The sequence below is a fragment of the Indicator indicator genome, chromosome 16 (genome assembly GCF_027791375.1).
Source record: "Indicator indicator isolate 239-I01 chromosome 16, UM_Iind_1.1, whole genome shotgun sequence".
NCBI lineage: Eukaryota > Metazoa > Chordata > Aves > Piciformes > Indicatoridae > Indicator > Indicator indicator.
Genome location: NC_072025.1, coordinates 7,760,033 through 7,784,993, shown reverse-complemented (window position 1 = coordinate 7,784,993; position 24,961 = coordinate 7,760,033). Strand labels below are relative to the sequence as shown.

The 24,961-nt window shown below is 38.4% G+C and overlaps 1 protein-coding gene across 1 annotated transcript in view; it reads right to left on the bottom strand.

Annotated features, from left to right (window-relative positions):
- Positions 1-402: 402 nt before the first annotated feature.
- THSD4 (thrombospondin type 1 domain containing 4) overlaps positions 403-24,961 on the bottom strand; it is a 226,809-nt gene continuing 202,250 nt past the window's right edge. The window contains exons 8-17 of the mRNA XM_054388088.1: positions 23,920-24,095; positions 20,278-20,374; positions 19,094-19,336; positions 18,330-18,459; positions 16,635-16,839; positions 14,215-14,388; positions 6,574-6,747; positions 3,742-3,921; positions 1,403-1,547; positions 403-545 (exon numbers count right to left, since the gene is read on the bottom strand). Of these exons, the coding sequence (XP_054244063.1) occupies positions 403-545; positions 1,403-1,547; positions 3,742-3,921; positions 6,574-6,747; positions 14,215-14,388; positions 16,635-16,839; positions 18,330-18,459; positions 19,094-19,336; positions 20,278-20,374; positions 23,920-24,095 (1,667 nt within the window). The remainder of the gene's footprint in view (positions 546-1,402; positions 1,548-3,741; positions 3,922-6,573; positions 6,748-14,214; positions 14,389-16,634; positions 16,840-18,329; positions 18,460-19,093; positions 19,337-20,277; positions 20,375-23,919; positions 24,096-24,961) is intronic.

The window sequence follows — 24,961 nt, the reverse complement described above, 5'->3', positions numbered from 1 at the left end:
CAAAATACTAAGTAAGATTAAGTACTCAGAAAATAATGCAGCAGCTGTATCCCTACTGAACAAATATCTCCAGCAACTGCCTGTGACTGCTTTAATTTTCATTAATATCCCAATACTAAGGGTCATATGTTCTTTAAATAATTATCTGATGAGCAAGTGCAAGGAATAGTATCATTAAAAATTAATGCTTTAAAAGATCATGGGTTTACAACAAACATTTTAAAAAAGATAACTGCACAATAATTGAAACTGAAAGGGTGTGAGATTTAATCACAGTCTTGATGTACTCAGAAATATATAGAACCACCTTTGAGAAACCAAAATCTGTTGTAGTCAAAACAGTAACACTGTTGAAGCTCCATCCAAAGACCAACATTGCTGATTTGAGTAGAAGAGTATTTGTTATCTACGTCCTAGAAACCCTGATTGCCGGTTTGCCACACGTGTACAGGATGCACAGCAGGCTGTTTTGTAATAGGTGTAGACACAGAGCCGGGCCTGAACCACCACATTGCAATTGTAGTATTTATCTTTGCAGTTCTCATCTGTGGAGAAAATGGAAGAGAAAAAAAAATGAAGAAGGTAGTATCAGAGCAACAAATAACCAACCTCCTTTCTTTTACCACACTCAGACCTGCATTTGAATGTTCATTGTCAGGTTAAAATAGGCTATCTATGCAAATAAATTAGATTATTCAAGATTTTCTACATTTAAAGATACATAAAACTGTGGAAGAAATGCACCTGTGCCCATTTATAATGTTGTGGGCGTTTGGGGGGGCCTTGGTTGCTGTATTTTGTAAACACAAAATTTGTACTGAATGAAGATGACAGAAAAGTCTCTAGTAGTCTTCACTTAGGTACCTGTCCATTTTCAGATTCACAAATAGTAATCCCTTCTGGCAGTGTGCAGGGAACACCACAACCTGCAAATGTCATTTTTCAAATACTGATGAATCTAAATATTGGAAAACACTAAACCATCTCTCTCCTTATGAATATTACAAGTTCTTTAAAATAACTGGATTAAAAAAATAAATACAAAAGCTGGTGTTGGTATAGAACCTGTTACCAAATACAGTATATCATGCCTTTGGGTTTTTTTGAAAGGTTTTAATGAATGTGAACGCAAGGAGGCTGTAGAGAAGCACCCTGTATGTACTATTTTCACAGAAGCAGATTTCTCACACTCGGCATTTTAAAAGTAAGCCAGATTCTTACATGTTACAAGGAAAATGTTTTTATTCATGAATGAAAACGTATTTTTACACTATAGAAGAGCTGTATTTTGTGAAGTAGTAAGATCCTGAACTTGATAAATACACTCTAAGACTTCTTAAAATTATTATTTTCTCCACTAGATGGCCTTCCATAGCTAAAACAGAGGCTTCCCCTTCCTTACCTATTTCAGGGATACAATCTTGTGTGTTACATGGTTCTTTTTCTTCAGGTTTAAGATGTGGATCACACTGAGTACTGGCTATCATGTCATCTGATAGACATCGTACCTCTCGAACCCGAAATCCTCCTTCACAGGATTTGGAACACTGAAACAAAAAAACTGAAGGTCACAAAGACCATATGAGAAGCACACACAGAGAAAGAAAAAAACAGAAACCTTGAAGCCAAACCCAGGTATTGCCCTATCCTTTTATCAACTTCACCACTTCTGCTGGTTTTTGTTCTCTAACTAGAAAGTCATTAATATACTGGTGCACTTTTGTTAAATGTTCAAAAACATTTTTGACCACAGAGGCAGCAACTAGACAAGTAAACACAGTAGACACGCAGCTCAAAGCACACTACAGTAACTTCCTTTCTGAATTTGTTAGTTAGCTTCTTGCTTATCTAATTAGCCTCGTTCATTTCTGCTAATTCATACAGATCTCCCAAACAGGTTCTTTCCACAGTGTTCACACTTCTTACTTTCAGAACTTCCTGCACTGAACTTTACAACTCCACTGCCCTTCTGCCTCTATTTACACACAATCAGGAGTAATTTTAATTGACTTTTTTGTAGTGCTCAATTAATTTTCATTTCTTGCAGCACAACAATTTTACTAAGCATCTCTGAATTTCTAAAGAAAATATTTCTGTGTTCCTTCAAAATCTGTCATGAAGCCAGGGAATTTTGTACTTACTTGTAGTGGTATTTTTAAAGCCAATTATTACACATTTCTTCCCATACTGAGGCAAATCCCCTGGTGACTTCAAGAATTTCGCCTGAGTGAGGTCTTTGAGATTTGGCTCACTGTCCAGTCTGACCTAAATCTTCACAAACTTAATTAAAGCTGAGTGATTCATAACAATTAAAACCTTAACAGCCCAAAACTAGTTCTGACTTTTGGGGCATAATTATTTCCTTTCCTAACACTGCAAAATAATTTACCACTAAAATAACATCAGATATTGTGGAAAAACACTTTGAATATGATCTTGTAAAACCTCAGCTAGCATATGTATTTGTTTCTTCAGTGAAGATGGTCACAAAGGCTTAGACAGTTAAGGAGTTTTAGACACGCCTTCTTAGGAAGCAGGCACTTAAACAGTAACTAAGGATCTCTAAATTAATCTGTCAGATTCTTAGTGCCGTAGTTGTTCTGTGCCTGCCAAAGAGAGCATATCCTTTCACTTTTAGAAGGAATCTATCTGCTGCATGCCATGGATGCAGACAGCTGCATCTTTTGTGGCTACACACATGCAGGTTCACTTTTGAAAATGGGTTTGCTAAGGAGAAGTTATTTGATTTAAAGTAACAGCTCAGTAAAGAATCCAAAGAATTTCCAGCAACATCACAAAAAGTACTTCTATCTACATAACTTTATTGTGAGCCTAACCTAGATGTTGTTTTCAAATAAAAACCCATACTTGCAATTATGGAAGGCAAGTTAGGACTCCTTTCAGCGGGTTTATTTTCTAAAAATCATTCTGCCTTCTTTTCTGCCTTCTAGTGCTGCCAGTAAGCTAGCCAAATCAGGGAGCATTTAGTAAAGGGGAAAACCAAAATAATTTCTTTTTCTCATCTAATCTGGATGAGGTATTTCCAAAGGTTTCTAACTGAGGGAATCCAAACTGAAGGCATCTGATGTTCTTCTGTACTTCAGAGTTGTCATTCTTAATTTGATTTAAGGCTCAAGGAAGGGTGTAAATTACTACATTAGATATGATCTCATCTAAATAGGTTTGACACTGTTTTTCATTCTAAGACAACAATGGACATGATGGAAGGATAGATGAAACCAAAGAATTTCAGTTAATGTAGCTGGTCCACTTCCAAGGGAAACTGAAGATACATGATGCTCTACACTAAGTTTTATCTCAGTAAAATTCTAAGTATTACAGTAAAGAGTTTACAGTAGAATACTTTAAAAATTGAATACAACCCTCACTCTTTATTAAATGCCCCTTAATTTTAATGAAACTAGAGGTCTGGGAAGAATTTCTTAGTGCACTGCGTAGTCTCATTAAGGGGCAAACTAACTATAAAACAGGAAGATTCTTGAAAGAAGAGATCAATGATGAAAAGTCAACTATGCAATGTCTCCTTTTGGTCAGGGTACTTCCTAACTTTCCTAAGCTCCACTGGGTACTGAAGGATATGCTTTCTTTTTGTTACCACTCCGGTGCAAGATTAAGTCCTCTTTGTGATCAATGGTTTTATCCAAATGGTGTTTCTTTCCAATACACATGGAAAAAAATGCATCAAAGAAAACTAAATAGAGAAAAGCATCAGAGACTTACTGTGCTCCATTCTGTATGAAACCACTTAGATCCACAGGGTTTGAGGTAGCAGGATTGTTGGCCAGGAGGTTTTTCCAAATATAAACATTCGTAAGGATTCAAAACTTCAAAATTACCTTCAGTTTTCCTAACACAAATGACTTCTCTCTGTTGAGTTCCACTACCACATTCAGCAGAGCACTGTATCAGAGAAAAAAATTTAAAAAGGTGCAATCTGTTATTCTACTTACACCTTTCAACTTTTTTTCCAAAATAACACGTTTCTCCATGTTGTTTCTGAAATAAAGCAACACACACACACACACACATATATACCAGCATTTTACATTAATATTCAAACAGAAAAATTTGTAAAGTTTTGCTTCCTCCCTATTTTTGGACACATCTCTAGACATTAACATCCAATATCTATTTCCTAAATTTTTGTGTTCTTTCCTCAGCAAAATGAACTGAAAATGAACTCCATCTTTCCTTCCATTACTGGCATATGTATTACTTGAAGAGATAGGAAAAGGGAAAAGTATTCCTTAAGTAAGGTTTTTGCATCTCAGAACTAGAATAGCAGACTATTATTATTACTGTTTGTACACAGTGCAAACATAGTAGCCAGCAGTCTCAGTTAGGAACTGGGACAAGAAAACGCTGAAGGCAATAACTTAATTCATCAAGTGACTACTGACTTGAAGTGCCAGGTATTACATATTGAGCTTTTAGTCTCAAAAATGTTATGGCAGTTAAAACTGTAATTTGTGAATTTTTATTCCACAGGGTACTACAGACTCAAAACATAGTTCTAATTATTTTTGTGAAGATATATGACTGTAAGTGTGCTTTTGAAGAATTCTAAAAGTGTAGTTTTACCTGTAGCTACACAAAGAAACTGGTATTTTTTTCCTAATAAAAAGAGAAGCATAACTTGCTTTCTCCATAAACAGTGTTACTGAGTCTTGCTGAAGCAAAACTATATGCACTGCACTCAAACTCAGCCTTTGAGGGTTATAAGGTTAGAGCACAGTTTTGCAGCTTTACAAATCCTCACATTCTCTGTGGTTTTTACAAAATGCCTTGATCTGCCAGGGTGTTCTTTTCATGTTTGCAAGTATCTAAGTGATGCAGTATTGGTTCCAGTTCTGAAAGGCAGATTTGACTCCTGTGGACTCCTAGTACCCATTGAAAGGTTAAATACACACACAATACTGTTCCTGGCACTTGTAAAAAAGAGTTGTAGAAGATTTTAGCAATATATTGGTTTCTACCTTGTGTAAAGGCCTATGTTTTTCAAAGGCTTTTTCTAGTCTAAACAAATAAAATGTTATTAAAACAGGGTGTGAGGTATTGTGTGTGTGTTTATATTTTGGGTGGAATTTATAATTTCTTTACCAGATACCCACAGAAACCTTAAGCTGGATGAAGAAACATGAGATGAATGCATCCAAATAAATTCACAGGAAATCACAAAACTTTCTTTAACACTGAACTCCTCTGTCACTGCTCTTTTTTAAGGGTTCCTCCAAAAGACAACATCTTAGTATTTATCCCTAGATCCCTAAGCTCTAGTAGAGCACAATATGGAAGGTCATCCACCAGTGCTCCCTCCTACTCTGCTCTACTCAGTGTCTGCTTTCATTTTGGTGTGCAGAAGTCAAGATTTGGCAGATAGAATAGATGTTGTCAGACACATCTTTCAGATAACATACAGCAAAGACTTTGTACCTTTGGTATGCATCAAACAATTCAATTCATGCAAAGAAGGAACGTTAATTAGCTTAAAAGAACCTGAAATTGTGAAGGATGGAAACTTCCTTATTCAGAAAATAATGAGGAGAATTAGGATGATTTCACTGAACACTAGTCCTTGTGGTAGCAAGAATGGATACAAAGCTCCTATTCACCTGCATGGAGTGGTGAAGTAACAAGGCCCAGATTTTAATCTGTTATTAGAACTGCAGCTAAATATGTTTTAAATCTGAATTTGTTATTTTTCTTATACAATACAAATAATTATCACTTACACTTGAATGCATTAGCATAGTAGTAGCCCTGTAATCTCCATCTCAGCTGTATCAGTTTAATTTCCAACTCCTTATCACCTGGAAGGATCTTGGAATCTGAAATGCAGTGAGTTAACAGCGCAGCCAAGAGACTTTTCCCTAACAACTCGATGAAGTGTTGGTTCCAGCAGTGCAAATGCTTCTCTAGGCTATAAGAGAGCCTACACAAATGGACATAAATGTCTAGGCACAAGCTGACAGATTCTGAAATGTTTTTTTTTCCTCACAGCAGAAAGATTTGTTTAGAATGATAAGGACTATTGAAATGTGGATCGAGGGAAGAATTTACTTTGAGGAAAGAGCATCAGGATACAGGCCATTATCCTTTCCCTCCCCCCACCTCCCCCTATTATGAAGCTAACTTTTGGGTTTAGCCATTGGTTTTTTGTCTTATTTCTCTTTTGGAAATTCCCTATAAACATATATATTCCTGCAGATATGAATGATCACAAAGGCTCTACTTTAAGAGGTGCAAACCTATTGCTTTAGGATTCATCTGAATATGCTAAGCAGCTTTCTATTATCTTTCATTTTATAAATACACTGACCCAGTAGATGAGAAAAAAATGAAGGTACAAAGGAAGAGAAGAACAAAAGCTTATTTTCATCACAATAAAAGAACACAGAATGACAACACAGCAAAATATAGAGAAAGAAATATCCAAATATTCCACTAAGATGTAGAATTACCTTATGGCACACATCTTAATTGCACAAAAATACATTTTAAAAATTAAACTACTAACAGAAACCAAATACATATGTTAGATATAGGGTTTACCTGTGTCCAGCCCCCAGCAAACCACTCCACTTTACCAGCACAGGGTCCATTATTACAGGTAGTTGTTTCAGAAGGCCTGTTATTGCCACAGCCTTCTAGAGGCAAACTGCTGACGTGGTTTGTCATACAAACCACCGAACGCGTACGGATTCCGTCACCACATTCTGCAGAACACTGGGGAGCAAAAGACAGAAAACATTCAGAACAGTTCCTCCTCTAGACTGCACATGAAATGAGGAAAACCAACAATTATGAAAAGTAAACAGTTTACTTGATGTAAAGTTGATTATTGTGACTTGTAATTCAGCTGTAGCGGATTATCTTACAGTTTCATAATTTTGAATACTCTGCAAGTAGTACCTTTCCTTTACAGATTAAATGAAGTGAAGGATCAGGGAAGAAAGAAATATAATTTTTTATAGGTTTTAATTAGGTTTCTTACTTTTCCTTCCTTCTTCCTGTCTGTAATTTTGGATCTTTTTATGGGTTTCTCCTCCAAGCATTCAAGCTGTCAGACAGGTAAACTGTTACACTGGTTAAAAGGATGAGGCTGGGAAGATTGAGCATTGTGACACTGGTAATAAAATGACTGCACAGCTTTTCCATATAATCAGTATGAGAGCACAATAAATTAGAAGAATTTAAAATATTTTGACAGGTGGTTTCAAAGTATTCAGGTAAATCCTCAGCAAATGACCTGTAACAATTGTCAGTTGTTAATTTGGTTTAACAGAGGCAGTGGCCATAGAAGTTTATGTAAATTCTACATTGCTCTCTAGTGGCATGAACTCCCAGCAATGAACACCATTCTCAACTTGACACTGGTAAATTCTGAACGCTCGTAATAAATAGTGATATGCAGGTTCTTATGCCCCATAAGAATGGATCCACAGATGGATGTGATTGACATTTCAGATTTTATTCTTAAACAATGTAATTAGGAGAAACTTTGTATTGCTTCCACAACAAACAGTACATTCTGGCAAATCCGTGTAACTCTATATTGGAACTCTTTTTAACGTTTTGCTGAATAAATGTAAGAATGCTTCAAAGAACTGGTAATGAGACACAGAGTTGACCACTAGCTTGATTTGGCTCCCACTGGTAATAATGTAAGGGTTGATGTCCAATAGTTCAGCTACAGAACAGCAGATGCCATGATAATACCACTATTAATAAAAGGATTAACTATTACAGTTAGTCTTCTTAAGAGAGAGACCAGTGACTGTTCGATTGGTTGCAAAATACCATTCACTGGCTTATGCACTCCACAAGAATAGGAAGAAACTGCTCATAGTTTTGAATGGTTTCTTTCTTCACTTGCAAGACTGAATAATTAAGCTTGCCTAAATGATGCCTCTAAGTATCATAACCTTTTTTCTTGGTGGTGCACAACAGTATTTCCCCCTTTCACACAGATATGTAAAATTTCAATTGCATTGTGCACAGAGAACTATGCAGATACTCTGTGAACACTTATTTCTAAGTGACTATCACTGGACAATTTAATTTGCTTTTTGCTTTGCAAACTAGAGCTGGGAACAAGATTAGCCTACAAAGTAGTCCAGAAAATCTCCACAGTTTTATGTTTTTAAATGATTATGCATGAACTAGGCTTACATATCAAATAACAAAGGAAATACCAAATAAGAAGGTATAGGGTTGTCCCACCCTCTGCTGCAAGATTTTACTACAGATTAACTACCCTCAAAGGATTTACAAGGCAAACTTAAACATGAATGTTTCTGTATTTTTCATTTTCTCCCCTTCCTTTCAGTAAAAATCTTCCATGTGAAAGCCACAATGATTTCCAAAGCCCAAGGCAGGCAGTAGGGAGTGTTTCAATAATGAATCTTCTCCCTTAGGTTTTCACAACTGACACTCCCACTACTTTCAATTTTGTGTCATTGATTTGTTGCATTAATACATAGTAGCTACCATAACTAACATTGTATGACACTAACTTCACGAGCTGAAACTGCTCTGTTCTGGTCCTATTATTAAAGATATTTTGTTTCACTGTCTTGTTTTAATTGGCAGAAATTCCTCAGAAACCTTAGTCTGTGGAACACTCTCCCTAGTTTTAAGGAGTCTGCCATTTCTCCTTTTCCTGAGGTCCTTCCCACATGTGTTCAGTTTCAGCTTTCCATTCCCATTAAAAACTAAAAATAAAAACTATTCCTAATCCAGTGTTCTGATAGTTGTCAGAAAACAAGTGTAACAGCAGTACAGGAAAATAAGGCTAGTTCCTGCAAACTTGGAAAACTTCAAGTGGAAGCCTGAATTTGTGTTACAGCTAAAGGGCATGGCAGAGCAGAGAAATTCCTTAAAGAGTGCCAGCTCCCTTTCACTAATGTGCCAGCTGTACTCATTATCCTCAACAGAAGAAAGTGGCAGTAGGAAATCTACCAGAACCCAGGTCTCAGCATCATTGCTGGCATTAATTAAATTTTAAAATAACAACCAATTGAGTTCCAGTTAAACCTCCCATTTGTGTAGCATTTCTATGTACCACACTTTAATCTTCATCATCTTAATTATTGTCTGCAATAAAGTTTTTTATGAATCATCTTCCTGCTGTTATAGTACTGCAAAACAAAGAAAAACAAAGATCTGTGTTTGAAATACATTTATGAAACTCCTTAGCTTTATTTGACCTGAGAAAATTTCTTTCAGAAGGGATTTTAGAAGGATTCTGTAACCTTTGTTTTCCCAATAGTAAACTAAGACTTGTATTTCCGTATCTCTCTTCTGCTGCAGTTCCAACAGTGCAAGGAGATTTTTAAACGACATAAAGTCATTGAGAGCAGACTTGATTTCTTAAAAGAAAAGGAGGGAAGACTGTCAGAAATACCCTTATGCATTGTTAAAACACTTTCTGATACCTGGATTTAAATTATTTCCCTTTAGCGTGCAGTTACTGTCACTGGACCTGAGGTGTGGATTGATTTCCAAGTTCAGCCTTGGACCTGCCTCATTACCATTATCTTACCTGATAATCTGGACTGGTTTGTCCCTGCCTGCCACCTCTGAGTCTGTCCTGTTGACCTAACTGGGATACCATAGCTGGAAAGGCTCCTTCCTGCCATGCACATATACTAGTTTTCATCGAAAGCAGCTGCATTGTGGCACAGGCCCACGTTAGAGAAGAAAACAAATCTCTGCAAGTCTATCAATGTTTCCTTCCAAACTCCCCATGCTCTATGTTTCACTGCAAATCCTGAACAATGCAAAACTTCTGTTTCCATATGATTGTCACATGAAATCAATGGAAAGGTGTATTTTATCTTGTTTTCAATATGTACTAAAAACAAATGAACAGTGATAATAAAAAATAATCAAATGCCTGCAAGAGCCCCTTTTTTTTTTTTTTTTTTTAGTTTACTTTTCCCCAGGATCCAGGACATTTTAGTTGAACTATCCATATTTAAATAAAAAACTGGAAGAAGGGCAAGCTGCAACATGCATTGGTGGTTCCACATTTGACTGGTCAACAAACCCACTTTTACCTGTTGTGAGGAACAAAGTGTGATTTTTACAAAACATACTACAGTTCTCTAATGCAAGATACTACAGAAGCATCACTGTTAGTCCTTTTAATGAAGAGTGAAATCCAGAGCATGTGTTTGACCTGTTTTGATTTTGTTCCCTCATGTTCAGCATTTTTTCTTTCTTCCCAAGATTTTATTTTGGCCTCAAAATTTCATTAACATCTAAGAATTGATTGAATTTTGGCTTCTTTTCTAAGTATGCTCTAAACATAAAAAGAGAAACAAATGAACAAAGAAGATGTCAATCAGGAATAAACAGAAATGCAAGAGGGGAATGCTCCAGTTAGCAAGAAGGAAACACTGGTGAGTCTCCCATTGCTGTAAATCAGAACGCAGTTTCCTACTTCTGACCCATAGGAGAAGTAAACTTTCCAGCAATTAGAGCTGTCAAATAACCAGTCATGTGAAATGTTTGCAAGAATCTCATCTGTTCTCATCAATCCAGTTTTGTTGCTAAGTTCAGTAAGGTTCACCAGCTTTACTCTACTGATTAATGGATGCAATTTGCTGGAACTCTGCTGTTTTAATGAACTAGGACATCTTAAGAGAATTATGAGACAGGAAGCCATCTTTCTACAAACATACATAAAAATACCATAAAAATTTGTCCAGACTCTCTATAATCAAAAAATATTACAGGTTACATAAAAGACAAAGTCATGAAACTTACGATAATTCTCTTTTTTATACTCAAGATAGAACAAATAAGGACAGGCACATACAAAGTAAGATGAGCCTTACTTTGCTGCTACAGACTTTTAACTTGTAGTCTTTCCCACTGAAATTAACAAAAATTTCTGTTTCTCTCAATGGAGAGAACATCAGAATGTGGTGTTTACATCTGCTTCAAAGAAAAATAGCAGAGAATATATTTTTCAGAAAATAAGGGTTTGTTTCTTAAGGATGAATTGCTTTCATTCCTTCCTACACATGTTCCACCAGTGCGCACATGGTAGCCATACAACTCACAATCTTCACAGGTAAAAGTGTGCATGTGACATACATACAATGGATTCATAACACTTTCTCAAAATAACTCACATTGAGAACTGCATTGTTTTAAGAACATGGAGGGTTTTTTTCATTACTGAGGATTAAGAATATGCATAAAGAATTGGTCTGTGCAGAAACTGAATCCAAGAAGAATGATGCCATGCAGGCAAACAGGTGTGCCATAAAACACATACATGTATGTGGTGAGAAAACAAGATAGGAGAACATGGTGAGAAGGTAGCCAAGTGTTTATGGACTAAAGTTATATACAGCCCATCCGGGGAAGGAGACAATTCCTACACACAACTCTGCACATGCTCTGCAGGTGCACATATGTTGTATTGCAGAAGTCATATTTAGGGAAATCTAATGATGTGATCTGCCAATTCAGAACCACAGAAACTCTTCATGAAAATGATAGCAAATAGCATGATTTTGCATCAATTTAAACTTCGTAAGATTTCAGAATGTAAGAAACCACAAAACTCTTTCCACCAATCCTAAGTCAGATCCTATCCCTTTCTTGAAACTATTCATCTCTTTCTCTCCTTCTGTTAAAGAATACCCTCATCAAATTCTGCACAGATCCATGCCACAGCTATAAAATCCTCAAATTTAACATCTGTTGGCAGCAAAGGCAATTGAAATTTTAATGTTACTATGCTTTTTCTTGATATTTCACTCATTAACCAAGGCTATATTGTAATGCTCCATGCATCACATAAATCTGGACATGGAGTTAGTTTGATATATCCCTTGCTGAAAGTGAAAGTGCATGCTTAAATGATCTCTGACAGGCCTCTGGAAATCTCTATTTGCTGCACATGCAACAACACTCATGAAGTGTTTGCAAAATGGGTTCAGGAAAGTATAGGCCAAGCCTTCTCTTATGGCTGTAACCAAGATTGAACTCAGCCATTTCGAAGTTCCAGTAATCTCAAAAGTTTTGGTAAGTTCTTTTACCTCTTATTTCTAACCACAGCTGAAATGTCAAAATACAATGGGAAAGATTGTTCTATGGTATTTACAGCTGGGACTTGAAGTAGGCATGTAATAAATCTCACAAAGAAGGTCTGTTCTTGTGAGATTTCTACCACAGTTTTGTGGACTCAAGAAGTTTGAACAAGCTTTCTTTAAGCATTTGAACTTTTGGCTGCCAGCTGCCTATGTGAACCATTTGTGGCTGCCCATCGCTGATATATGCTTATTGCTGAAGTGTGGCTTGGCTGAAAGTACTTCTTATAGAATTGTTAGGGGAAATTACACACGCAAAGTCCATACACCTGGGAATATCCATTTCCATTCCATGACAGAATTCTCCTCTTGTCTTTCAATAGAAACACACTCCTCTACAACTAGAGACTTCTGATCCTCAGAAACATCCCTTGAAAGGCACAATACAAAGGCCAATTGCCAAAGGCTTGATTTGTAAAGCAACTAACAACTCCTATATTTGACTGACAACCACTCGAATCACTGCCGCTACATGTCTCTGAACATCCAAATTATAAGGTATGTATGAACCTTAGAAGATTCTGCACATTCTAGCCCTAATCTACCTTCCCCCATCGCCCCCCTAAAATAAGCTGCTCCTTCTATTCTCTTTGTGAATCAAACTCCAAATCTAACTCCTGGCAGAAGTGATGGTGAGTAATGCCAACCACGTTAGCAAGCATTTGGAAGAAAATTATTTGTACACTTATATAAACTGAGATGGTAACAAAATCCATTCTTTATTCTAAAATATTTGTGGCAAGAAAAAACTCCAATATTTTCCACATTACCTGCTTCACTTGTATGTCTCATTTAATACATATAAATAGGAATAATAATATTCTACAGTCCTAACCCTCAGCTACAAAACCCAACTTTAATTCTGCAGGACAAAATATCCATATAGAATAACGAAGAAAACATTGATGCTTGACCATACCCTGGAACATACATGCTTTATGTGGTGGAACTGCACTAGCTGGTAGTAGATGGGCCAGCATTTTCAAGGAAGATGTCTTTGAAGGTAGGATGCATTTTTCTCTTTCATGGCACTCTATAAAGAACAGCTCTACAAGCTAAAAGTAAAGTCACTGTCATTTCCCCTACAGCAAAAACTTTGACATTTGCACTAATGCCTAGACTTTACATGGTAACTTTCTGTCCACAGTATGCAAGAGCAGCCACTGGGTGCATAACAACTGGAAAAAAGTTCAGATAATGACAAAGATTTATTAGTGTATATTTTTTTTCTTTTTGAACTCTGAGTCTGGAGGATGAAAATTTTGCAGGCAAATCTGATCAGCCCTTTAAAAATTATGTGGTACAGGAGGTACTTATGACACTCTTCCTCCTTCTCTAAACATGGAAAATCTTGAGAGTGTTCAAATTAATGCATAACCTATGAGCCAGACATTCCTGGTTTTCAGAGACAGTAACACAAAATGATCAAAATAATGAATGTATGAAGTTATTAATGTAATCTTACAGCTTCAATGGAGATGCAATCAGGATTTTACAGACTGAAGGCTAAATTTGTGTACAAATTAAATCGATGTGCAAATATCCACAAGAGGGACCAAAATACCAGGCTTTTCTTAGCCCACGTTTGTAAGCTTTTAAATGAAAGCATATAAATATTGCTACTGAACAACTCTAAGCTCAGTCATGACACAAGGTAAATCACCTTTTATTGCTTTCATGTGGAGAATCTGACTCAGTGGAATAAAAAAATACATTCATGTTCACAAAGTACAAAAGCCTGAATCAACCTTGCTTGAGTTTATGAAGCATTTCCCTTCTTTTCACAGCCACAGGATAATTGTTTTATGGCTTGAACTTGAACTCAGAAATCAGGCCTCAAACTCCATCCCTTAAAAAAACAGTAGGGAAACTGAATATTGAGACTCAGAGCTAAGCAACGCAGAATAATAAATCCCAGTACACTCAATATTTTGGGAAGTTGAGACACAGAGCCAATTCTAAATCCAGATGTTTGGCCATGTACCCACATATTTGCCCTTTATATGAATTCTTTTATTTAACACAAACTCAAGATGCCCTTGTTTTAGAAGATTTGGCAGTACAGAGGTATGAGAAGCCTTACCCTGTCGCTCCACTCTGTAAGGAACCAGCTCTTAGCACAGGGACCCATGTCACAGTTCTCAATATCATTTGGCCGTAGCTTCATATTACACTCCTCATCATCAACAATGTCTCCAAGGTTGCTAACGCACTTCACATCTCGGGTCCTCTGCCCCACTCCACAGGGCACTGAACACTGTGAAAAAAAGGAGAGGTTGCAACAGAACTGCATGCAAGAACTGCAGTGGTTTGTCAGGTTATGCTACGAGAAAATGCAATAAATTTGCCCTCACAGGCAAATGTATTGAGACTCACAGAATCAGTCAGGGTTGGAAGGGACCACAAGGATCATCCAGTTCCAACCCCCCTGCCATGGGCAGGGACACCTCACACTAGATCAGGCTGGCCAGAGCCTCATCCAGCCTGGCCTTAAACACCTCCAGGGATGGGGCCTCAATCACCTCCCTGGACAACCCATTCCAGGCTCTCACCACTCTCATGGTGAAGAACTTCCTCCTTATGTCCAGCCTGAATCTCCCCACTTCCAGCTTTATTCCATTCCCCCTAGTCCTATCACTACCTGATAGCCTAAAAAGTCCCTCCCCAGCTTTCTTGTAGGCCCCCTTCAGATACTGGAAAGCCACAATAAGGTCACCTCGAAGCCTTCTCTTCTCCAGACTGAACATCCCCAACTCTTTCAGTCTGTCCTCATAGGAGAGGTGCTCCAGCCCTCTGATCATCCTGGTGGCCCTTCTCTGGACATGTTCCAGCATGTCCATATTCCTCTTGTAATAGGGGCTCCAGAACTGGACACAGTACTCCAGGTGGGGTCTCAGCAGAGCTGAGTAGAGGGCGAGAATCACCTCCTTTGACCTGCTGGCCACGCTTCTCTTGATGCAGCCCAGGATCTGGTTGGCTTTCTGGGCTGCAAGTGCACATTGACAGCTCAATGTTGAGCTTCTCGTCCACCAGCACCCCCAAGTCCCTCTCCTCAGGGCTGCTTTCTAGCCAGTCACTGCCCAGCCTGTATTTGTGCTTGGGATTGCCTCGACCCAGATGCAGGACCCTGCACTTTGTCTTGTGGAACCTCATGAGGTTGGCTTGTGCCCACTTCTCCAGCCTGTCAAGGTCCCTCTGGATGGCATCCCTTCCCTCCAGCATGTCTGCTGCACCACACAGCTTGGTGTCATCAGCAAACTTGCTGAGGGTGCACTCAATGCCACTGTCCATGTCACCGACAACGATGTTGAACAAGACTGGTCCCAGGACTGAGCCCTGAGGGACTCCGCTTGTCACTGGCCTCCACTGGGACATGGAGCCATTGACAGCCACTCTTTGGGTGTGGCCATCAAGCCAGTTCCTTATCCATCTCGTGGTCCACCCATCAAACCCATGTGTCACCGGTTTGGAGACCAGGATGTGGTGTGGGACAGTGTCGAAGGCTTTGCTCAGGTGCAGGTCAATGACATCAGTTGCTCGCCCCTCATCTATTAATGTTGTGACCTTGTCATAGAAGGCCCCCAGGTTTGTCAGGCAGGATTTGCCCTTGGTAAACCCATGCTGGCTGTACCCAGTCACCTCTTCACTATTCTTCTGTCTCAGTAGTGCCTCCAGGAGAATCTGCTCCATGATCTTACCAGGCACAGAGGTGAGACTGACTGGCCTGTAGTTCCCTGGTTCCTTCTTCTTACCCTTTTTGAAAATGGGAGTAATGTTTCCCCTTTTCCAGTCAGTGGGGACTTCCCCAGACTGCCAGGACTTTTGGAATATAATAGAGAATGGTTTAGCAACCTCATCTGCCAGTTCTCTCAGTACCCGTGGGTGTATCCCGTCGGGTCCCATGGACTTGAACACTTTCAGGTTCTTCAGGTGATCACGAACCTGATCTTCACTTATGATGGGCAGTTCTTCCTTCTGGTTCTTGCCATTAGCTTCCATGACTATTCCAGGAGTGTGGCTGGAGGCCCTTGCAGTGAAGACTGAGGTAAAGAAGTCATTGAGAACCTCAGCCTTTTCCAGGTCACTTGTGACCCTTTCACCTGTTTCCTTTCTGAGGGGGCCCACACCTTCCCTAGTCTTCTTTTTGCCATTAATATACCTGTAGAAATTCTTAGTGTTCCCTTTAACCTCCCTGGCTAGATACAATTCAAACTATGCTTTGGCCTTCCTAACCAGGTCTCTTGCTTCTCCCCACTCTACTCCATATAGTATTTTAAAAAAAGCATCACTCAGAAAGCTTGTCCACATCTGTAGGTTTTGTATTATTCAATCACTGTTTTTCAGCTTTCTGGTTTTCTTGAACTAAGATTCATATTTTCAAGACTTTTCACATTCTACCTCCCTGTTTTAAAGAAAAACAAATTTCATGTTTGGTTAGTGACACTGGAATAAAATTCTTATTCTTTTGTGAGTTTATGCCCCACATTAATCAAACATACTTACTGAAGTCCACTCTGTCCTAATCTGCCATTCACTACAGATCTTCAGCTGGCAAGTGCTGGTTGTCTCTGGTTTCTCCAGGTGCTGACAGCGGTACTGCTGAACTGTCAAGGTACGATTGGCGTACATTTGCCGGCATAAGATCTGTCGATGCTGCATACCAAGCCCACATGTTTTACTGCACTCAGACCACTCCCCTATATCCCAGCTAAAGGGAAAAAAAAGTAATCTTAACAGAACTCAAATGACATGACTCTGATGCTGGTACAGACTTTTATGCAGTAACACTTACGTCTCTCCATTAATAACTTCTACCTTTTATGAAGACAATGCTATGTACTTGTAAGCAATATACCTGTACGGGCTGATAATAATAAGCAAGCATACAGATTGCACAATTTATTGCTTCAAAACATATGACAAACATTAATTAACCTACTACTAGCCTTTTTTTTATTATTATTACTCTAATGGAAATTCCCAAAAATTTTATGATATCTTGCATATTATTTTACTGCAGCAAAGGCTCTAAAAAAGGACAATATCACAAAAATCACAAGTCCTGGCATTAATTCATCAGTAAAACTAAAACAACAAATAATAAGCAATGGAAAAATGGATTTAATTTTAGAGATGAAAAAAAAACCTGTATCTTCTCATTCAAAGATTCCACTGTATTTAATCACTTCTGTATAAACAAGTCATTTCCCCTTTTGTTTTTCATTTCAAGCACAAAGGCCTACACAAATAAGGGAAGTATCTGAACTGTTCACACATTTTATTTCAGAACTCTTGTGGAGACCATGTGAAATATCTGTATTCTTTTAAACACATTATTTACACGTCTTTGTTTAAATTCTTGATTTTAACCTGTGTAAACAAATGAAGCTGAATTAATATGAGTTGTTAGAAAGAAAAAAAGAAGACATCTCCAAGCAAACAGCTTCAGAAGTTTCTGAATGTCTTACATGCAGTAGGAAATTGCCTGTCAGGCACCTCTAATGCTGTAACAGCACTTACATCATTAGAAACTTTGTGGGATAGCATGGTCACTTGCTGCTCAGAAGAGAACTGATGAACGTAACCACAAGAAACATGGAAAATAAAGCTGCTGACCCAAAATAAATGGACTTTGTTTGTTTGTTTTCCATTTTAAAAAGTTGGAAAACACAGCTAAGCTGTTTTTGTTAGTGTGCTGAAAACAAGGACAATCACTTCAGAACCCAATCTTCCATTTGAAGAACTACTGGATTCCAGGAAAGAGAAGTGATGTTTATGTGGGGGCTGTTAGTGAGCACTATCAGCCTCATCTTTAAATATGACAGCATGGAATGAACAGGTGAGTACTCCAGCACACTGATTGAATGTGAAGCGATATAACCTATGAGGCTCTTCTTTAGAAAGGTACATGGAGAAGCCTGTCCCTTGAAAGAAATATACCTATAGAGAAACCATGTATAGTGTGCATGCCTGAAAACACATTTCGAGAAACTGCTGCACTCATTTGTTCCCAACTTCTATTTTGTCTTCTCTAAATACTATTACCACTCCCTGTGAAGGGGAAGAAAGCCACCAACTAAAGATAAAAAATAAGTGCATAGCACTTAGAAGTTCATAGTAGTTTTCTCCTTAGAAGAGTCTCTTTCCCATGAAAAACCCTAGTGACAATGGCTTTATTTCACGTAAATAATATCTTACAAAGCTGGACATGGGAAGAGGTTGCATGCCTCCTCTTCTGGGATGGGTTTGGTGTTGCTGTCACAATAATTCTCAGGTACCTCCTCGTGTGTGATTCTGTTGACGCAGCGGAAAACTGGGTATTGAGATCCTGAAATAAAGAAGAAAATTAGGTAATGCATTGCAAAAGACTCTGCAGCGGCAGAGGACACCTCCATGGTAATAGGAGGCACTTCATTACAAGAGAAGCAGAGTTCAGTCACAGAGAAGTGGTCAAGATAGAACCCATAACTGCCAGTTGGAGCCAGACATGCTGACTTAAAAACAGTGTGTGTGATTTTACTTGTTTTAGGCTATTCTAAAAGTAACTCCAAATGCCTAATTATTTATTTGTATTGAGGCCTTATTAGTGCAGATACTCAGAATTATGCAGAGATAGAAACCATGAACAGAAAAATTAACTCTGAACTGAAAGAGAAACATTTTTCTTAGCTTAGAGTGTGAGAGAGAGCAGCTTGCCATAACATCTTGAAGTATTTCCTTGCAGAGGCAAATACCATATATTCCCTTTTAATTTACATGTTTATAATGTTGTTATTTCTATTAACTTAATACTGACATGTCTTGTTTGTAAGGTAACAGGAAACACCAGGTCCAGCAATACTTTGTGCATACAACAGCTGATGAATAGTCACACTGCTTCTTCCCACCAGGCTGATTCTCTCCCATGTTGGAACCCTACTGTGTGACACCTATTTGCTGTGCATGGTGTATGAAGCAGTTACCTTTCCCACATGTAGTAGTGCACTCAGTTTTTCCAATCTGTTTCCAGTTGTGTTCTCGGTTTTGCCTTGGTGGTTGTACAGCAGGCACCTGGTTTTCTGGTAGATGAGAAGGAAATCTTCCTGGCTGAATAACTGGAAAAGTTCCAGCTAACTGTCCAGTGAGAGCATCTGTCTCCCTGTGCAAATCCTCATCCTCTTCATTTGTACTTTCTGGCACTCCTAACTGGCCATTCAATGGCTCCCCTGATGATGGACAGTAACAATAAAAGTTATGAAAATGAGTCTCACTTGCAAATACCAGTCTGTGTTTTATCCACCAATAATCACAACCGGAGCATCATTAAACTAGAAAGCAGCTTTCATCTGCTATGTAGAGACCTCCTAATAATTTCCTGTGAAGATTGTGTTGTTTTAAACTAAGATTACCAAGTCTCAGCCAGCAAATACATTAAAATGTAAAGAGTCTCCAAACACACTGTAGAGTTAAAGTATCTAGCATCAAAATTTCCAAAGGCTTTTTATTCTGTACCATGCTCTGTATTCTGTGCCTCCCTGTGTCACAGTACAGCTGCTCCTCATAACAAACAGGCTGCAAACACACTTGGAAATTTATCAAGGCAAGTCACAAACATTAAAAGGAGGACCAAACTCACTTGCAAATTTTCTACTGTCCTTGAGAACTTCATACCAGCACATATCTAACACATATTGCTAACAGCACATATCCACAATTCAGTCAGAAGAATAAGCTGTCTGGATTCCAACTTACAAAGGAAACAGTTTTCTGTTTGATCCTCTCCAGTCAGGAGAGAAAACAAACTGCAAAGGACTTTCTTTAAGCTATATCAAACTCTGAAGGGAAAAATTGTGTTCTATTTAATTTATGAGACATGGTTACAACAGTCCAACTCATGCAAAGTCATAGTTAATATTTTAACAACAAAACTGTAACCAAAAGTAGAAATCTGTGACCAGATTCCCTGCTACAGTATATATAATTCCTCCCACAACAAATTCTCTGAAGTTATCAAATCTATGCAGACTTCTATCTCAACACATCTGGTCAAACTCTGGGCCTCTCACATCAATGGCAGCATTTACACTTGAATTTAATGGTATGAATTTCTCCATTAGCTTATTGGGTAAAAAAATGTGTTTAATAACAGGAAATAGTGGTATTTTACCTGGCCTCCTATGAGCAAGCAACTGAGGACTGATGACATTGTCTCCTGGAATGATATATTCATAATGTATACCTGGGTTAGGCTGCTGATGTATCATCTAAAAAGAAAAACAGCCATATATTAATTTCGTCAACTATTAGATTACTAAAGCTTGAATATGTACTTCAATTCATCAGCTACATAACAGCTGGCCTCCACAGCAAAAGAGACAGTCCTAAGGTCACTGAAACATTCTCAGACAGAAGGAGCTTGACAGATGCCTGAGAAAACATAAGCATGGAAAAACCAATGCAAAGAAAAATAAACACCACAGACCCTAATCTAAAAATCTAACCAACTACCTCTTTGAAGGTTCCCCATAGAATGATTTAGGTTGGGAAAGGCCTTCAAGAACATCAAGTCTAACCATTAGAACACAGCACATGCAGACAGAACATACATGCTATTCTGTGTGTACCACCTCACAATTAAAATTGTTCCCTTCACCACTATGTAGCCATCTCTGCACCACTCAATGGAGACTCCCTGAATCCTTCCACACCAATTTTCAACTGAATGAAGATGTTGACAAGCTCCCACTGGTTTACAGCTAGCCACAACTCCATGAAAATGTTCGTTATGAAACACAGGCAGGTAACAAAAGCTTTTCTTCTTTAAATGTAAAAAATTAAACCAAGTTGCTTCAGAATACTGCAGCACAAGCCCATGTTAGCTGATGTAAGCACACCTCTGAAAGTCAGTGTCACCTCTTGTGTGCTTGCTTAAGTGGTTATCCATAGTAAGATCTAAGAAAGATGTGACTTTCTGAAGGCTGTTTACAACTGTTATCAGCACACTCCATATCCAGCTGGCTTGTATTACATTGCTGCTGCTGAGAGCCTGATCATACTCACACCAGAAATGCAGGGATGCCATTAGCCATTTCACTAGTTTAGCTTTGATTACTTCTGTACAGCCTCTACTGACACTGCTGTTTAGAAGTCCTGAGCTCTATGTGGGGATAGGTCTGGTACAAGCCTCAAATTACATTTTAACTTAAAGTATGCCTTTTTTAAAAAATGACTACCACAAAACCAAACCAAATGCCACTCTGTTTCTGACAGACCATGGACTGAAAAGAACAAAGTTGTACTATGCCAACGGCTTTAGGACCCAGCAGAGCACACTTAACACTTCAAGGTTTCACTAAATTGATCACAAAAATTAACACCAACTAGCAATTCAGACCTTTGTTTTCCCTTGTGTCAGTCACTTTTTCATTGCCAAGTATAATACCTTGTTCCTCTAAACTCTGCCCCTTAGAGATCCCTCACTTTTCTGAAATGTCCAATAATGGTAACATTTTTTGTAATGGTTGGTCCTTCCCACGTCACTGTGTTATCCAAAAAAAATACACCCTGTTTGTATTTGGTCCTGAGAGAACTGTGAAGCTGACTTCAGAGGAAGAGTATGTGTCACCTTCCAGAACCAGGATTCTGTTCTTAAGATGTTCCAGGAATAGCTTTCCAATGGTTCCCAAGGTTTTTCAGTAACATTTCTCAAAACTGACAGGCACTTGTTATAAAGAACTTAACTGACAAAATCACTATGAGCATATTGTCACAGCTTTCCTGCAGGAAATTATGCAGTAGTTACGCTTTGAGTTAGTGGATCTAAGTCTTTGTAGCAACGTATACTTCATACTTGGACAAAACTGGCATCTCTTTTTGTCTTGCTAATTATAACCTGCTTTACGTTTCCTCTACATATTTAGAGTGGAACAAAGACGGAAAAATGACCAGAAAGCCATTTGGAGTTTCCATCTGCAAATGTCTTCAGTTTTCTACATAGAGCATAAAGTTTGTGAGTATGGATAAAAAGAGAATTACAGTATTGTGGAAGTTCAAGACAAAGTCTGAAAACAGATAGCTGTATCTGCATAGCTACAAATTTCAAACCCATAAGAGAGGCTGTGTCATAGTGATGATAACTGATTTTCTGTAATCTAGCACTATCCACTTCTATCACCTCATATTATATTAAAAAAGACACTGAACTATCACTTTAAAATGAATTATATTATGACTCACATCTACAAGAAACATCTCAGGTAAGAGTCCAGACAAATTAATCTGGCAATCCATAGCAGCAAACACGGAGCAAAACTGATAAAGCCATGGCTGTCATGCCAGCTTTCTCATACTCATTGCAAACGCTGAAAAAGACAAGACTACGCCTAAAGTAAAACATATGATAAATTTAAGATAAGAGGTTTTTTACAGTATTTCTTCTGTTTAATCCATTTTCTGGATCCTTTTCTCTCTGGGTCATTATATATTAGGCATCAGTAAAACAACCAAATCAATAAAACAATCAAATCTCAGCTAAGAGCACCCTGTATCTACACAATGACATAGATACTTAAGAAATATTAAGCACCAATATAAGCTGGGTAGTGACTGGTTAGAAAGCAGCCCTGAAGAAAAGGACTTGGGGGTGCTGGTGGATGAGAAGCTCAACATTAGCCCCCAGTGTGCACTTGCAGCCCAGAAAGCCAATCACATCCTGGGCTGCATCAAGAAAACCACAGCTAGCAGGTCAAGGGAGGTGATTCTCCCTCTCTACTCCACCCTGGTGAGACCACACCTGGAGTACTACATCCAGTTCTGGAGTCCCTATTACCAGAAAGGTCTGGATGTGCTAGAATGTGTCCAGAGCAGGGCCATGAGGATGATCAGAGGGCTGGAGCACCTCTCCTATGAGGACAGACTGAAAGAGTTGGGGCTATTCAGTCTGGAGAAGAGAAGGCTCTGAGGAGCCCTACTGTGGCCTTCCAGTATCTTAAGGGAGCCTACAGGAAAGCTTTTAGGGTATCAGGTAATGACAGGACTAGGGGGAATGGAAAAAAATTAGAAACGGATAGATTCAAATTGGATGTTAAGAAGAAGTTTTTCACCATGAGGGTGGTGAGACACTAGAACAGGTTGCCCAGGGAGGTGGTAGAAGCCCCATCCCTATAGGTGTTATATTTCTTATTTCAATATGATGCTGTAAAAATATGTCCCATCTGAGGTAAAGAGCTTTTTCAGTATGATTCCCCCTTCTTAGCCACAAGTTTTTCTTCTCTCTTCCTTTCCCAAATGGCTGTTACTATCTAGGGTCTACTAGCACAGCGTTCTAATAAAACTGCCCTACTTCAAATCCTGCATTCTGTTTTTTTATTTTATTTATGTTTCTTTTGAAGAAAACTGAGATGATTTCACTCTGTGAGAAGTTATGTCTGATTTAGGGATTTGCTTCATTTCACTGTAAAATTAAACTACACCAATTTGCTTGAGTAGGAAAGTATCCAGAGAAAATCCAGTTAGCAAATACCCCCAGATATTTGTATGCTTTATCTCTATTTTACTGAACAAGTAAAATTTGCCTTACTGGATCAATAAATTCTGACAGAAAAAGGCTTAAGAGTTATTTAGGTTTCATGTGGTCTAGAGCAAGATGGGAGTAGCAGCAAGCAATAGTAAAGCACCAAAAATACTGTTTCAAAACTAAAGGAACAAAAGAGTAACACGGTATTGAATGCAATGTTATTGTTGTATATTAACAATGAACTAAACACTTTTTTTTTCATCAGGAAGATTAATATATACCCAAGAAACTTACATAGACATCAAGGACTTCGTTTGTAGGACCATCAGCTAAAAATGACTCTCCTGCAGTGCTGGAGATTTCATTGGGGCGTTTGTAAGTGAACATTGTCCCACCACCTTCGTATCTCCCAGGTCGATCAATTGCCCAGTTTCCATTGATGATGGACCGTCCTGATCGACTCCGCAATGCTGTGGAGGACAGGGACAGAAACACAGACTTAGATCAGACCTCTGCATACTGCTGTCCTATAAACCCCCAAAGGTACTTTACAGTGAGGCGTTCTCTGATGCCAGGGGACAAAGCTGTGTGACTGCTGAAAAGAATACAGTTACATTAGCAGTTATGCAAAAAAACCCCAAGCTTAGTAAACTTTGTGCAAACACCTGGCATATTTACGCTGCAAGAAAAATCTGATAACCTGGAAACCATTTTCAAGTTTCTCATGTGCCTCTCAGCCAGCCAGCAACATAGACTGAACACAAATGGATGCCAAGGAAGAACAGCAGTTTTCCTCCACTTCCCGTTGAATTGCTTCTTTTGTAATTTAGACAGAACAAAACACAGAGGCAGATACGGAAAGTCAGTACATTATACAATGCCAGTGGAGAAGCAGCTAACAGTGTAGGGACAGATTTATAGGGTTGCATTTGGCTACTCCTCCTAGTTCCTCTTTGGAATGCCATTTTTTTTGGCAAGAACATCTGCAAGATCCCTCATCTACAGCACTGTCTGGAACGACAAGCTCTCTGAAAATGCCAGTGGGATGTCTTGCATAAAGAAAAGTGACTTTACATACCAAATACTAACCAGGGAAGGATAAAATATGGATTCAATATCCAGCTGTATAGTGCATTCCCTCTGTCACTGTGAGCAAGTCACTGATTTCTAGGTATCTCTATACCTTCTTGTTCCTACTTCCTTTATCTATGTAATTATAATTTTAAGCCCTTAAGGTGAGAAACACCTTGACACACACATAATTTCATGCATTATTACAGTTATATATTTTAAAATATAGTATTATCTTAAGGCTGAAAGCACATCAGAAATTGAT